General features: G+C 36.6%; 1 protein-coding gene across 1 annotated transcript in view; it reads right to left on the reverse strand.

Moving 5' to 3' along the window:
* The window catches only part of erbb4 (erb-b2 receptor tyrosine kinase 4), a 367,864-nt gene that overhangs the window by 36,971 nt on the left and 313,477 nt on the right, over nucleotides 1-17,416 (reverse strand). The window contains exons 18-20 of the mRNA XM_015379960.1: nucleotides 13,318-13,440; nucleotides 10,197-10,295; nucleotides 1,024-1,209 (exon numbers count right to left, since the gene is read on the reverse strand). Of these exons, the coding sequence (XP_015235446.1) occupies nucleotides 1,024-1,209; nucleotides 10,197-10,295; nucleotides 13,318-13,440 (408 nt within the window). The remainder of the gene's footprint in view (nucleotides 1-1,023; nucleotides 1,210-10,196; nucleotides 10,296-13,317; nucleotides 13,441-17,416) is intronic.

The following is a 17,416-nucleotide window of genomic DNA, read 5'->3' on the forward strand; positions in this document are numbered from 1 at the left end:
AATTTTACACACACATATGTGAGTATGTGTGTGTAAAATTCAAAGTTATGCTAGTGACCAGGTCTTTTAAAACATGCTGGGCAAAATTTAATCTTGGAGGTCCCCTTAACATAGGGATTAGATCCCTTTGGTAAGAAAAAAAAAAAAGAAATTGTGCAGGGGCATAAATGTGTCTCAAGTTTAGATGATGACTTAATATTTCCTTTGGAAAGTCACTGGAGAACAGCAAGCTTATGATTTAGCCTAAAACAGCAACAGCAGTATTTGAATAAGATATTAAAAAGAAGCTGTATCTGTTCCTAAGTAATTTCCATTGTTCTTTATCAATCTTGTCACTCATTACATTGCTCTCTGTGTAAGACTACAGTATGTATGCAGTCAATCATAAAATGCACCATGCTTTGGCATATTCAGTATCCTTTTACGGTAAGACTATATCAAATTTTTGATTCTATAATAATGCAATGAATCTTTTTTTGTGAAACAGTGCAAACAAGAAAAAAAAAAAGCTATCATTCTGAGGATTATTCTGGCATTTTTAGGGGATTGGCTTTTTTAAAACTTTCTGTGATTTTAAATTTCTGTCAGTTTGCAGTACAGACATAGAGAACACTCTTGCCGGCATATGTACAAATATCTTTAGACAGCAACACTTTAATTATAAAGCTTTTCTGCATTTATAGCCCTGTTTTAGTGTGTTTATAACCCTAACATTTACTTCAGTAAAGCTTAGCAGCAAAATAAATTACTATTAATCTCAGTTCTTTAGGGAAACTGAAAATTCTAAAGCAACCTGTTTGCTTAATCTACAGCCTTTGAAATGACTTGCAATTTTCTTACCTAAAGATACGTATGTATTATTTTACTTGATCTTTATTAGTACAGGCAGAGTAAGACAGTTTAAAACTTATATAACTTTTCAACCAAAGCACAACATTGTATTTAACTAGCAGATACTTATATCAAGTACCTACTAGTCTCTTAGACAATATATATAGGTAACATAGGTATATTTCTTCTTACCTTGGCAATCTGGACACACCAGTTGAGAAGTAGCTGTGATCCAATGTTGTCCTTGTGCTCGTGAACATAATCAAGCAGGCAGCCATGAGGCATCAGTTGTGTCACCAGTTGAATGGTGGGACTAAGGCAAACACCCAGCAGCCGGACAAGGTGAGGGTGCTCCATGCTGGCCATTATCAAAGCCTCCTGAAAAAAATAAAGATTCACACTAAGGCATGCAGGGTGATCTAGGCATAGCTTGCCGATGGATACTTTAAAACATAGAAATATAAAAAAAAAAAAGAAAAAATTTTTCTACACAAGATAATGTGTTACATCTCTGGTGATCTGGACCAAAGAAAACAATGGTTGGCCTAAATATGTGTTGCAAATGTACATTTTGTGTAAAACGTATGTAAATAGGTAATAATTTGCTCTCCACTAATCAATCAATGTTAGTCAATCTAATTAACAAACAAAACCTTATGCTTTTATGTTCAATAATTAGGTTGTTCAAGTTAATTTCATTTATAACTAAATGCTTTATTACTTTAGAGAGAGAGGGAGGGGAATAACTATTGTTTATACTCAAATTGCTCACTTTAGAGAGCAGTTTGTTTTAAATGAACACACAAAACAACAATTGCCAGTAAAATATATATACAACAAACTAACTACAACACACATAAAATAGACATTATCCACAAAACCTTATAGGGACTGCCATAATCTGAAGATTTCTACACGATCACTGACAGATGATCTTATGCACAATAATAGCATTTTTCCTGCAAAGGAGAAAATAAAGTCGAAAAGTTAAGTTGTCTGAAATATTAATAGGTAATTCCCAAATGAAAAGATTGTCTAGACCTTGCTCTTGAAATGTCATTTTGTGTAAAGGTAGTTTCCCTGCTAATGTCAAAGGACACATGCTCAAACATTCTCACACTCCTGAAGCGTTCATCATGTCTGCTATTGTAGACTGTACTCCCGGAGATCACAGGACCCCTTATTCTCTTTAAGGCTGAAGTTCCTCTTGAAGTGAGCAGCAACGATCCACTCAGTCAGAAACAGTTGAATTCTATTCAGTGCAAAGATCAAAGTGACTCGCTACTTCAAGAGATTTGATGTTCTTCATAGTAAAATAAAAATGAGGTAAATACAGCAATGGGGGCAGGGGTGGGTTGGGTTGGGGATTGCTGTAAATCATTAACACCTGCCAGCGAGATTTTAGAAAAAAAAAAAGGGTGATTTCTACTTGTTTACTTCACACTGTGGATATTTTGTATAAAAAGGAAGAAATACAGGTTATATTTGTAATAAATGCACATCTGTAGTCTGTCACATTGCATGCAATTGAGATAACATATATACTTTACGATTTATTCTTTTCATTAAGATAAAATAATACCAAAGGCAAATACTTAAATAAAATCAGTGAATTTAAAACACATGCTAAACACGATGGTAAGACGAGTTCTGAACTTTTTACATGACAATTAAACCATAAAAAAAATAAATGTAAAAATGTATTTTTGCCTGTATCCCTTGTTCATTTCTAGGATAGCTGAAGGAAAGGCTGACGAATCAAAATAACATTTGGCTTGAGAGTTTCTGCTCCTCGGTTTCAGGTATAAACCTTGCAGAACTGGTAAGTATGCCTGACCTTTTTTTTTTTTTTTTTTTTTTTAACATGGACTACAGAAGTACGCCCTGTACAAGATTAACATTTTACAAGATAAGAATGATAAACCTAAGAGTGTGGGATCTCCAAAGGTCACTATAAACAAAGACTATCAACAGAGGGATGATGCTCTGGTGATGGAGATAAAGTGTCCCTTTTCTTTTAATAAAGTGAATAAAAAGAACTACAGTGCGTAGTCTTATTACAGGGGGTGGGGGGACAACACGAGAAAACTTTGCAGTACAGATCACAGGTTTTCATTTAGATAATTTCTGCAAAGTGTTAAAACTAACAATATTAAATACTATAAGCTGTAGTAACTATGTTACATTTACAGTAACTAGCATTGTAACTAATTTGTTTGTCATTAGTTAGTTTGACATTAGTTTGACAGTAACGCGTTAGCCATGACTAAGCTTTAAAAAGATTTGTTTTTTAAGGTGTATGAATTAGGACTACAGTTTCCTAGTTTAATTGCACGTGTCAGCAATGTGCATGTTTACTGAAAGCAAAATTTGGCGCATGCACATGCTCTACTGTTTGCAACTTCAGCAGGGACAGAAAGGAGAAATTATGGAGCAGAGCGACCGACTGAATATAGTTGAGTCATTACTGATATTTTTTTTGCTTGATGACAATAATTAATTTTCAGCTTCATACCTATGAGTTTTGGTCCCTAAAGTTTTGCAAAAAAAAAAAAAGAGAAACTTTATTTGATCATAATGTACTACTCAATTAACAGTTGGCTTTACCTCAGTTTTTTGTGCCTCATTGGTATATTGGTTTTGTTTACCTTCAACAGCTGTGGGAGGGGAGTACCTTGGGGGTCTTAAGAACTCCCACAAAAAAGCTCTGCATAATAATTATAATTGAACTTTATTGATCTCACATTGTAGAAATTCATCCCTGCATTTAACCTATCCCCTTGGGGAGCAGTGGGCTACTATCATGGGGCACCCGGGGAGCAGTGTGGAATTGCCTGTGGGAGTGGGTTTTTAACTCACAACCTCAGGCTTCCAAGTTCTATGCCCTAACTACTTGGCCGCCACTCCCCTCCCTGCATATATAATATGGACCATTTGAAAAGTGTGACAGTTGACAAACTGTTGCCACTGTCTGACTTAATGGAATGTGGAGTTCTGTTTCTCCTTCTTTGTTTGCAAACAACAGGTGATTACCACCCCCTGCTGTGACCTAAAATCAATGAAAATATTTTCATACAAGTGGAATTTAAATAAAAAAAATCTTCAAATTAAAAAGCCATTGTTGTTAGACAGAACACAGCCAGTTTATTCAGTCATGTGTCAATTTAAAGAAGTCAAAGTCCTTTCAAGAACTGAAGACAAATGACAATTGTCATTGTCAGTCCCACTCATCCTCTGCCTTATTCTACCTCCAGTGTCCGTATTTTATTTCTCTTTTTAATACGTATTTTTTAATTAAACTTAAATTGAATGTGCAATATAAACAATCTCCACCTGAGATATCCCTCGTTCCGCTCCAGCAAATCAACTAGGGGGCCATGCGTTCTCCGAAGCCAATCATCTTGCAAGATCCCCTTCATTTAGCTCCTGGCCCAACTTCTCTCTCTCGCAGACAAGCAAACTTTCATCCACCTTCACACCATCTGCTCCCTCATTGTCAGTCCCACTCATCCTCTGCCTTATTCTACCACCAGTGTTCGAGCCAGGGGGGCGACTACTCTAATCCTTTTCTAGGTTACTCATTTAAGCATACTTTGATTCACAGCATCAAAGTCTTTTGCCGTAGCCTGAGTGCTAATGAACTTATTTTGTTTATGTCTTTATCTGCTTCTGTCCCCTCGAATCTGAGCCTACCTCGACAATGAGTCTGGTTCTGCTGGAGGTTTCTTCCTGTTAAAAGGGAGTTTTCCTCTCCACTGTCGCTTAACATGCATGCTCAGTGCGAGGGGTTGCAGAGAGTCAATGACTCCTCCCAATCAACTAGTTTTCCTTAGATAGAAATATTTTGAAGAATATGATTGTTTTACCTGTAATAAATAAATGTAACATTTTTTTAATTGCAGCTTTTCACTGTAAGAGTTTCAAGGGTTGGTGGAGGTTTTTGATTACTTTTGCTGTTTAATAAAAAATCCCACAGGCAACTGGTGCAAAGTTTAAAAACACAAAATACTGAAACACAAAAATCCAGTTAACGTGAGGGAGAACACAAAGATGTGACGGTGAAGCAACAAACCAACAAGAAACCAGCAATAAGGAACTGCAGGTGGTGTATATATGGGGAACACAACAAAGAATGGACTAATGAGCTGATATGGAACAGGTGTGAATAAAACTAACAAGAAGGAAGCCAAGCAAAAAGGGGGCAACAGAAAGTTTCTAAACAAAAATACAACACAGCCAGAAAACAACTGCAAAGACATAGAATTACAAATAAATGAAACATAAACCTAAGCAGAGGACAGAACCCTGACAGAGAGTCTCACCAGGTTAAAATAAGAAAAGAGCTATTTTTATTTTCTTTACAGAAACAAAATGCCTTCAGCTTTGATAGTAAAAGCTTTCGTTTTTACAGAAAGATTTTTTGAGGTGGTGAGCTGTAATTGCCTTGCAGCTATTGAAAACTAAAACAAACTAACAAACTCACTTATAAACCAAAACTAAGTCACAGAAACTTATTAGCAAAACCAACAGAACACTTAGTGCCTTACACCTTCACTTATCTGATAAAATTAAAGAAGCACTGCATAAAGTCAGGTTTAAAAAAGAAAGAAGCCACAGACACCTAACAACTCTTTTAATTACAGGCAGCTGTGTTTATGAATTTATCTATAAATTGTGTGTCATGTCAAGCTTGAGTTAGCAGTGAAACATTAATGCCGACCCAACCTAAAACTGGCTGATTATAAGTTACAGCTATTCACTTACAGTAGCAGCTATTCAAAAAGGCCCTTCCCAGTCATACGCCAGCCGAATGGCAGCAAACTCCCCTCCAACTTCCAGTCCATGGGCTTCTCTTACATTTTTTTTTACTCTGAATCCAACCTTTCACAGAATTACAGGGTCTGAACAAGAGATGCCACTTCTCTTTAGATCTTAATGTCCACAAATCATGACAGAAATAATATTTTAGTACAAAGATTGATGTTTACAAAGGAATTGTAGGGGGACCAACCAATGACCAGCCAAGAGCCCATCAAGGAAAGTGGGGAAATTTTGAATGGCTACTACTGTATGTTCACCCTGCAATGAATCTGACTGTGTTCCCTAAAAAGCATAACCATAATCATTATGAGGAACAGATAGCAGAGAATCTGTTATATGAGTAAAAAACAATACAGCATGTTATATTTTCCCCTCTTGAAAAAAGAGGCTTTTCTCTGGCTTGTTTCAGCTTGGCTTTTGCTTTTTGTTTTACAGGTTGTTGGGTCATTAAAAATATCATTAGTCTTTTGTTAATTTCTATTAAAAGAATTTGGTAAAATTGATTTCATAACAATCAGTAAATACTTCATATCTACAATTCTAACATTTTCAGTATCAATCCCCCCCAAAATGTCACAATTTTTATAATTCAATCCCCTAGCTGCATCTATATATAACCTTCAGTAGCTGTGTCAGGTACATCACTCCGATTTTCTGATTATCCTACAAGCCCCTAAAAAAACACAGAGCATAAAATTAAACACATGCAGGGAATTCATCCAAGCCATTGTGATTAAAATAGACCCTCAAATACTCTCTTTTTGACTGTCAAACTAAGTGCAAGTAGGAGCGCAAGTGGGTCGCGTTCAGTGTACGTGTGTGTTGATGAGAGTTATTTCATCTGCATTGCATCATTATAGTGTAATAATTCTGATTTTTTTTTTTTCTTTTCAGATTTCTGTTTTCAGATGAGCTAAGCTGTGAATGTTTTATAAATGGGACCTTGTGGACTGTGCTGGAAGCCCTTTGTGTGAAGTGTGTGCTTTTCTTTACAGGAAAGGCTCTTAGAAAACCCTGATTGAGACTTATGGGGTACCAGCTTTCTTTTTTCGGTAGCTTCAGGGTCTCCTTTGACTTGTGTTTTGATCCAGAAAAAAAACAGTTTTCTGGTGATTGCTTTTATGAAGGTAATTTCTGACTCCAAGTAAAGAAGCAGATCCCTAAGAACTGAGATTGTGTTCTACATCAAATCTATTGATATCTTTTGTAGATTTTTTGCACATGTTTTTCTATATGAAAAGTAACTAGTGTTGTCTGGCTTATTAACTGAAAACTGCCAACTGGGCAGTCAAAAGTTAAATAGGCCAAACTAAAATATTGGATATACAGTGTCCTGTAAGACTATTCATCCTTGCCTGTCTCAGACCATAGGTAAAGTGGCACAGGTTTTGCTTACGAATACCCTTGTGTTTAACACTTTTCATCGTACCCTAAACTTGGACGAGTTTAACGATACACAATATACCTGTGATTTAACCACCTAAATGCCAATGTACCAGGGCCTGCAATTAATTTGCTAACTTTCTTAGAGAGAAAATTGCAAAAAATCTCTCTAACCAAACCAAACCAAATAATGAGAAAACATCATAAAAGCAGATAAATGGCTGTATTTCACTAACTCAAACAAAAAAAAAATTTAAGAAATTAAAAAAAAAACAAGCTCATCATCCTTCAGCTGGAATCCATGCTTTTAAACTGGAAAAAAAACCCAAATCTAAATAACTATTATAATTGTTTTTTTTTTTTTTAAATTAGTTCAGTGCTCTGGAATTGAGGAGGTGAGACACTTTGCCAATGGAACAAGACAATTTACATTTACAATAAGAAAAAAAACAACTGCATTGGCTTACTTCAAATGTATATTATCGTATTTTAAGAGTAAATATACTCATTCCATTGGCAGAATCATCTTGTTTACCTACTCAAAGTAGGGTTATATACATTTAATTCAATGTTGAGTTATTTCTAGATCTTTTAGTCCCAATGATTACTGTATCAATATCTTCACAGGTCTGTCAAAGAACATGATGGACAGCGACAACTTGCAAGAGGAGGAGAGTTTTGTGTCGGAGGTCGCGGATGACTCTCCTCCGCATACATTTTTTATTTAGAGGAGGAAAACAGGGATGAATATGTTGTGGAAGAGGACGCCAGGGCGGCAGAAGCTTCGTTTGGTGTAGAAGGCTTACAGCCGTACATGTTTGAGCCCTTGCCTCGCAATGCTGCCAGTTCTGTTAGCCCCCATTGCCACTTAAACTATTGACCTAATAACAGGTAAAAAGACTGATTTGACAATTGGTAAATCGTTAAGTATCATTGCTGGGTCTGAGCCTTTACTTAAAACACAGCCCTGTTAGACATTCAAAGTAAGACTACAGAGACTCTACAAAATAAGGGCCACTACACTATACACATATACATATTGATGCAAATGGCTAAATATCATGACCGAAATTCAACCAGTTTGTTTATATTAGACTCTAGCGACTTTTTCAAAACACACCCCAAAGCAAATTTCAAAATGAAAGTCTCCCATTTGTACTCTAATAAAGCCTCTATTTACCTAATAACAGGGAAAACCAGTGATTTAACATTTGGAAATTGATTCTATATCACTGCTGGGCATGACCCTTCCCTTTACACATATCCCTGACAGACTTTCAAAATAAGACTACAGGTACACTAAAAAATAAAAGCCTCTTCCTTATAAACACTGATTCATTGCGGCATTCGGCTCATAGACCCAAACTCAATCAATTTCTTGAAATTACACTACCAAGGCCTGTCGACAACATACCTGAGTGCACATTTCCAAATAAAGCTCATCTATTTCCTCTTCAAAAAAGCATCTACTAAGCATCTACTAACTCGTAACATGCAGCCTAAACCCACCAATGGTGATTTTGTCACTTCAATGCATTATGGATATACTTATACTTAGTTTTCAGCCAACATTATGCACAGCTCTCTGTGCCAATGGGCTTGTCCTTTTTCAGTCCATCAGTTGCCCTCATAGGCATAAGATATCAGTCTTGGGAGCCCCAATGTTGGTTTTGGGGGCCCCTCCCATCAGTTGGGTTCCCCGACGGGGCAGCAGGTGGCCCCCCTTCAAAATTTCTTTTGAAATATTCTAGTTTGCTTTGTACTTGATTGACATTTTTTAATATTATACTCGACATTTGTTTTGATATCTTTATGATGCAATGCATTTTTTATTTCCTTGTTTCTGAAATACGCATTTATAAGTTTCATATTTTTTTACTATACATTTAAGAACCAGTGGCAGAAGCTTGATCAACTATTTACATATTAATTAATTAAATATGTAAAGATGATATCAATTATATTATCATGATTTAATATTAATTAATTAAATATAATTCAAGCTGTTTATTCAGCTATATATAGTCTTTAAAGGGGGAAGATTCAATAAATCCAGGTCCTAATCAAATTGTTGAAGTGTTTTAACAGAACTTCAACTTAATTGCTTCCTGATGATTAGACATGTCAGAGAAAAAAATGTAGAATTGCCTTTTAGAACCACAACTACTTTCAATAAGATTTTATGCAACACAAAGAGAAAAAAAAAAAATGAATTTGTAAAAAAATTATGTTTTTTTACAAATGAAAAATCAGACAGCTACTGTGCGCATTTACTGCATACTTAACATTGAGTGTTATTGACTGACCTCAAATGATAACCAATAGGTTAATAGATTAAACAGTGTGCACTTGAATCTGAGAATAAATACAACTGTATCCTAAAGGCATCAACATCTTGTAAGAGTGATTGACATAGGATCCACTTCTTGTGGAAAAATAAAAGCCTTAAGATGAAGGAAGACTGCACATAAGAAATGGAAAAAGTGCTAGATATGTTCTAAGGAGGGTTAGGTTTAAATTTGTAAAACAAGTATTGCAAATGTCACTTTGTGTTGATTCAGTCCATCCAAAAATAGATAGCACATAACTACATGGCTGTTTAGGTCAACTGACAGCTCTGGAAGAAACTTCTTTAAGCAATGCAGTATCCAAAAATGCCTTGGCATAGCGTCGCAGGAGCTGCAGATCTAAAGCTTAGTAGAGATCTTCAGTTGAAATAACTTTTCATGGACTACTTGAGTGGGTTCATAATGAAGTAATACCAAGAAAGCCATAAATAAAGAATTGTTACAAGATAAGAGATTCTTTGTTTATAACAAGAAATATACAGTAATGTCACCCAGAAAACATGTTGAAAAAGAAGCTCTGACTGGATACAATGCATATCTTGTGTCCTCCATGCAATATTGTATTTAAATATCAAAACTACAACTATAAAACTACCAAAATTGTCTTTGTGTGTATTTTTTAGCAGAGATAGTGAGACCTTTATTAGACCTGAAAAGAGATTAAAGAAGCTAAGCATGGCGGTTATAAACGTTATATAAGATTGACAGTTATATAAGATTGACAGTTATATAAGATTCAAGTTTAAAATGAAAGATATATATTTTTTTCAAATCCACAGGAAATCAGTGAAAAATCATAGTGAAAATACTCACGTCCATGAACTCCACATTTGCCTTGGGTCCAGTGGCCTCATTAAGGATCTTGATGGCCACCGGAATTTTCACAGTTTCACCCTCTGGGACCCAAATACCCTTAAGAGGTAAAACAAGTAAGAAAGAAGTTTGACTCATTAAACTGATTACAAACTTAAATTACTGACTGAAACTGTTTTAAAGGAATATACTATAGATGTTGGAGGAAAAAGAGGAATCCCTATTAAAAATGTAGCATTTCCCAGCCTTCCAACTGTTTCATATTCTCACAGGCAGAGAGTATGGAAATGTTCTGCCTGCTGTTTTAATAACGGAATTCTGCCCTTGGAAAAGGCTGAAGTGAAATGATTGAATCTTGTTGAACAATCTAATTTCAGGTTGGATTAAAGTGACTTAGCAACCAAAGCATCTGAAAGGTGTGTGAAAACAGGAGCCTCTGAACTCTGTCATAGTATTAATAAATGTTTAACATTTCCTCCACAGTAACGTGACTGTACTACTAAAATACCCGCTGTCTCCAGCTATCACAAACTTGACTGTTGTTAAAACAACCATATTTTCAACCAAGTTATTAGTATTTATTTGTTGTGGGGGTATGCTCATACTAACTTTGATAAATTTAGTAAGAACAATGTTTCAGTCATTAAATAATTATTAATTATAAATATCTCTGGTAAAAGCATTTGTTCAAAACTAAGAATTCACCAAATATTTAAGGTAACACATTTTTATTTGTTTGAAAGTGATTGACGGATTTTGAGTTTTCCTGTGGCATAACTATGACAAGGCATGAAAGAGAATCTTGTAAGATGACTTTTATAGCTAAGAAAATTGTTACAAAAATTGGAACTCACAAAAAATATTTAAAAGATAAAAAGAATGGAACTGTGAGAAACAAAACTTAATGAGAGGAACACATTAATTTAGGTGCTGAAATCAGTTTGAAGGATGGGAAAAGTTAGAAGTAAAAGACCTCATATAGAGTATAGGGACATTGTTTGGATTTATCTGATCTTAATTTTCTGTATTAAACCTAATTGATTTTTAAATTCTAACACGCTATATGTGATGTTTGTATAGGCCCAAAAAATATTTATGCATACATATGCATCTTTTATTCTCATACTGAATTTCATGTTCAAGTCACATTTCAAACTCAGATCCTAACAAAAAAAAGTGCTTTAGAAAAATTAGCGCAGCTGGATTATTTTCATACAGAGCTTAAACATTTATGACTAAACTGACATGCTTTTTTATGTATTCATTATCTCACATAACAGATTTTTTTTAAAGAAGGGTTTTTATAATTTTTATTTTTATTTTATTTATTTATTTTATTATTATTGTGAATGTAATGTAACATGCTTCCTATGTATTTATTTACTGTCTTTTAATGGAATTTTTATAGCAGTGATTTTATGTGTGAATGCAGTGTGACACATAGTTTGCACTATGTAGCAGCCAGAGTCTGTACCCAAATCAAATTTCCTTTGGGACAATAAATTTAATCTTAACTTATCTTATGATTATTGAAGCAATAGACTATTCCTAAATATTCGAAGCACATCTGTCCTAGGCAAGAATCTCAGTTACACTAAATAAAAAAGATAAAAAAAACATCTTCTGTCAGCTTAAGAGACTTGGAAAATTGATTGGGTTTTTGTCAGTTGGAAATCCATAGAAATGTTACCTTAAGTGCGAACAAATCCAAATATTTCATTCCATTATTTATTCAAGACGTATACCTTAAGCCCTCCTGAGAAGTACAACATGTTCAAAGCCCTAGTAAAGGATGTATTTAGTTTTAAGGAAGCCAAGGAGGTTATCTTTTCATGTTTTAAAAAAGTTATAGATGGATTTGTGTGAAATTTTTTAGAGAAGGTGTGTATTGTGATTGGTTATAAATTAATACATTTTGGTGATAAGCCAGAACACCATCTGGATCCAGGAATGTTTTGCAAGATTCTGTGAATACAGCTATTAGCTAAGGGTGGAAGTCACAATATGTAAGGGGAAAATACCTATTTGTGGGGGTCTTTTTCTAGTTTTTATGTAGGCCTACATGTGCTATATGTGATGAATAGGTAAGAGCAATAAAATAAAACAGTAAGTACAGCTGCAGAGTAAACAGTAAATTATCTATATATTAAAATTATGACATAAAACTTTGTCAAGCCAAGTGTAGTCGTTTATCCGTAATTTGAAAAAACAAAACAAAAAACAATGTTTTCATTTGAATTCATTAGTCATATCATATGTTATAAACCTTGTCAGTGATTTCTATAACGGTTTAATCCATTGTATGTATAACCCCACAAAAATAATATGGAGCTAGCCCTCTAATTTTAGCTGTTAGCTTTTCCCTTGATTCTACTATCCACTATTACAGTGGCAATGGCCTCACTTCTCTCTTATTTCATTGTCGCCCCAGGGTTGTCAGTGTCAGCTATTACTTATTGTTTTATTTTACAGCTCTAAGCTTTTCATCATATATAACATAATTAATGATCCCGATGCTCATCTCATCTGCCCATTATAATGTGTGACTGTCACATGAGTTATATGTGCTACATGACCTTTTTAGTTACATATGAGGCGATATAAAGCCAGAAATCCCCAGGCAAGGCACTATTTATCTGTTTTCAAGGGCTATGTTAAATAATAGAAGGGACAAACCATTTGAAGTCTAACCCCCAGAGGTTTGAAATTAACTGCACAAGGAAATCAGGTCAACACACTGAGAGACCTTTTACAAAGCTGAATCAACAAAGACACTGATCTTCCTTTTGTATGTGTATTAAGTCATTATATTTATTTTGTATTTACTTTCTAAAAGCCTTAAGCAATGCCAGTTATAACTAAAATTAAACAGTGACAATAGCTTTACCGTCATCTTAGATAATGAAAAGCAATTGTTCATACAGCGACTCCTCATTGTACCTTAACTTTATCTTCTGTATTTTTCTTGATCATTTTTCATTTAACTGAGTTTAGAATCTGTTTGTTAGGTATTTTCTTCTACGCTTTGCTACACTTTTTTATATAAGTAGATTATAAAGTTTATTTGAATATCTTTAGTTCGGGTGCACATAGTTAAAGGTCTCAAAAGCTCATGTTTTACCTTGTAAACAGTTCCAAAGGCTCCAGAACCGAGAATCTTGACTCTTTTAAGTTCTGTTTCTTTGAGGATGCGAAGCTGGGCTTGATTAGGAGCTGTTCCACTGGGAGTCAGAGGTTCGACCAACTAAAAACACATAACCGAAAACACAAAATGTTTAAACGTTAAGTACTACACTTTTAATTTACACATTTTAAATTCACATTAGCAGTCTAGATGGTAACTTTGTAAAGAAAAATAAGACAAAAGATTAACATGTAGACCAATGGTTTGAGTTGTACCTCTTGTTTTTAAACAAAATAAGCCCTCATAACAATTATGTTACATTACCATCGATTTACTAAGATTATAAAAACATATATATTATCCAAAATAGTGTGCAATCAACTTAAAAGCCTTTTTTTCTGTTAACCTAATTTTGCAAATGTCAACAACTGTTATGGTTGTAAGGTGGGTCCTAAAGTTCCTGATGTATCTCTTCACCTCTATGCTGATGACATGGTTGTTTTGGTCATGTGGATACAATTGCTCTCATCTGTTACCACATTTGATCCAACCAACTTCCACAAAATCAGGCCACTTCCCAGTATAAGCAGCCCCTTCTGTCTCTTGTACGTTTCATAACCTTCCTGGACAGGATTTCAAGGCACAGCCAAAAGTCAGGGGGGATTTTGTGGATGACAGGGTTTTGCTGGAGTCCTCCTGCCAAGACTCACAGCACGCGCTGCGGTTCTTCTTAAAGTGCTTGCCCTCATCTATCGCCATGAAATCTGGACCATGACCAAATGATCAGGACCCCTTAGGAAATGGCCGACATTAGCTTTCTCCACAGGGTGGATGGGCACTCCCTTACCCCAGGCTCACACTCCGGTCTTACCGTTGCAGTGCGGTGGGTGCGGCGCCGCAGTGATTCCAAGTCCTTAAAAAGACGTAAACCTCTCTCACCGGCTGCTGAGCTGTCCGGCTGCGGTTACCGAGACACTTCGGCGCTGCAGAAAATTCTGCAGAGCCGCACAGCACCGTAGTGAAAAGGGCGGTGTGAGAGGGGGTGTGCGGGAGTTGCGGTCTCCGTTGGCTCGGTAACCGCACCGGAGCCAGTGTGAACAAGGGGTTAGAGATAAGGAAGAGGTAGGAGCTCAGCCATTGGGGAGAGACTCAGTGTACAGCCGCAGCTTCTGCACATTGAGAGAAATCAGCTGAGGTGGCTTAGACATCTGTTTCAGATGCCCCTTGGACGCCTTGCCTGGCAGGTGTTCCAGGCATGTCCCAACGTGTGAAGGTCCAGGATACGGTGTAGAGTGTCTACAGTCATGGCCAAAAGTATTGAGAATGACACAAATATTATATTTTCACATGATCTGCTGCCCTCTGGTTTTCATGTGTGTATGTCAGATGTTGTCATCACATACAGAAATACAATTGCAATCATATTATGAGTAACAAAAGCTTTTAATGGCAGATAGTAGTGTTGCAACTATACGATACCAGTATCGGACAGGGCCCCGATACTGCCCTAAAATGGTGGTATCGGTATCGGCGAGTACCAACAAATAGGGCACCGATACCATTTTGAGAGCCAAAAGTTTATTCAACTATTGTCACCCATTCCTGGTAGGCAATAAAAAGTTCTACTGGATTAACTTTGTATTAGATTTTTTTCCTGCTTCACAAAGGTAGGCAGCTGCTTGACAAAGCCATGATGGCGATTATTTTACATTATTATGGTATCGGTATCGGCCGATACTGCACAGCCAAGTATCGGGTATCGGTATCGGTATCGGGGCCAAAAAATTGCATCGGCGCAACACTAGCAGATAGAATGAGTTAATGCAGCAAGTCAATATTTGCAGTGTTGACCCCTCTTCTTCAGGACCTCTGCAATTCTCCCTGGCATGCTCAACTTCTGGACCAAATCCTGACTGATAGCAGTCCATTCTTGCACAATCAATGCTTACATTTTGTCAGAATTACTAGGTTTTCATTTGTCCACCCGTCTCTTGATGATTGACCACAAGTTTTCAGTGGGATTAAGATCAGGGGAGTTTCAAGGTCATGTACCCAAAATCTCTATGTTGTGTTCCCTGAGCCAGTTAGATATCACCTTTGCTTTATGGCAAGATGCTACATCATACAGGAAAAGCCATTGTTCATCACCAAACTGCTCTTGGACGGTTGGGAGAAGTTGCTCTCGGAGGACATTCTGGTACAATTCTTTATTAATGGCTGTGTTTTTAGGTAAGACTGTGAGAGAGGCCACTCCCTTGGCTGAGAAGCAACCCCACACATGAATGGTTTCAGGATGCTTTACAGTTGGCATGAGACAAGACTGGTGGTAGCGCTCACCTCATCTTCTCCGAACAAGCTGTTTCCCTGACGTCCCAAACAATCGGAAAGGGAATTCATCAGAGAAAATGACTTTGCCCCAGTCCTCAGCAGTCCACTCCATGTACATTTTGCAGAATATCAGTATGTCCCTGATGTTTTTCCTGGAGAGCAGTGGCTTCTTTGCTGCCCTCCTTGAGACCAGGCCTTGCTCCAAGAGTCTCCGCCTCACAGTGCTTGCAGATGCACTAACACCTGCCTGCTGCCATCCCTGAGCAAGCTCTGCACTGCTGGTAGCTCGATCCCGCAGCTGAAACACTTTTAAGAGACAGTCCTGGCACTTGCTGGTCTTTCTTGGGCACCCTGGAGCCTTTTGGCAACAATGGAACCTCTCTCCTTGAAGTTCTTGATGATGCAATAGATTGTTGACTGAGGTGCAATCTTTTTAGCTGTGTTCAGTGCAATGATGACTGCATGTGTTTCTTTAGAGATAACCATGGTTCAAAGAAGAGAAACAATGATGCCAAGCACCAGCCTCTTTTTAAAGTGTCCAGTTGAGTCATTCTTACTTAATCATGACAGATTGATCTCCAGCCCTGTCCACATCACCACCCACACCTGTGTTAATGGAGCAATCACTGATTGCAATTTTAGATGGTCCTTTTAAGGCAGGGCTGCAATGACGCTGAAATGGGATTTGGGGGATAAAGTTCATTTTCTAGGCAAATATTGACTTTGCAATAAATTACTGTTGCGCTGATCACTCTTTATAACATTCTGGAGTTTATGCAAATTTCCGTTATAAAAGCTGAAGCAGTAGACTTTGTCATGAATGATTCAACATTCTCAAAACTTTTGGCCATGACTGTATATCTCTCAGCTGCCCTGGGGATGCCTCAGGTTGCCCCTGGCAGAACTGGATGGAGTATCTGTAGAGAGCAAAATCTCAGAGTCTTAGTTAAGACTGCTGTCCCACCGACCTGGCTTCGGACAAGCAGAAGACGATGAGTGCATGATTTTCTTCTTAAAAGAAGAAAAACACATTTAGATTTATTTTTTGCAATTTGACATACGATCCCATTTTTTCTGTAAGCTTATAGTAATATAGTATAGTAAACTTATGTATTTGTGTCTTCCTCTAAGGATTTTGAATAACTTAAGAAAACCATATAATCTCTCAGTTCCTTTGCTGAATATATCCTAAAGACCTTAACCTAAAATACAAGATAATTTACTGGTTTGCAGTAGTTCCATTAAAGGAAAGCATTACTGATTTTTTTCTTTTCACTGCTTATTATCTTATGTTATTTAACATGTACAGGTAAGTTGTTTTATGGATTGCATTGACTCTTTAAAAAAGTCTTTCTTGAAAATTCACATGTATCTCAGTATAAAAATATATATATATATATATATATATATATATATATATATATATATATATATATATATACATATTAGACTTAGATGTATTTTGTCATTTTGTATACGCAAGTGTAGACAAAAAGACATTTCGTTTAGAGCACCTCTCTAGACAGTTTCAGTTTTTAAAGTGCAGCCTTGATCAGGTAAGCAGTTGTTGTTGAGCTGCTACTACTGCCTCCATCTCCTGAAGCACTCATTTCTCCTGGCACAGGGGAGGAAGAGGACGATGATGACGATGCTGTGAGGGTGGTAGCCCCCTGGGAGGGGGGGTAGGTTGGAGAGCAGGATTGATGGAATCAGTGGTCTGTAGGGATCTCTCTTTAGCTTCGCAGCTAGCCCCCCTCTGCAGCCCTGC

The sequence above is a fragment of the Cyprinodon variegatus genome, unplaced genomic scaffold (genome assembly GCF_000732505.1).
Source record: "Cyprinodon variegatus isolate N-32 unplaced genomic scaffold, C_variegatus-1.0 Scaffold204, whole genome shotgun sequence".
Lineage (NCBI taxonomy): Eukaryota > Metazoa > Chordata > Actinopteri > Cyprinodontiformes > Cyprinodontidae > Cyprinodon > Cyprinodon variegatus.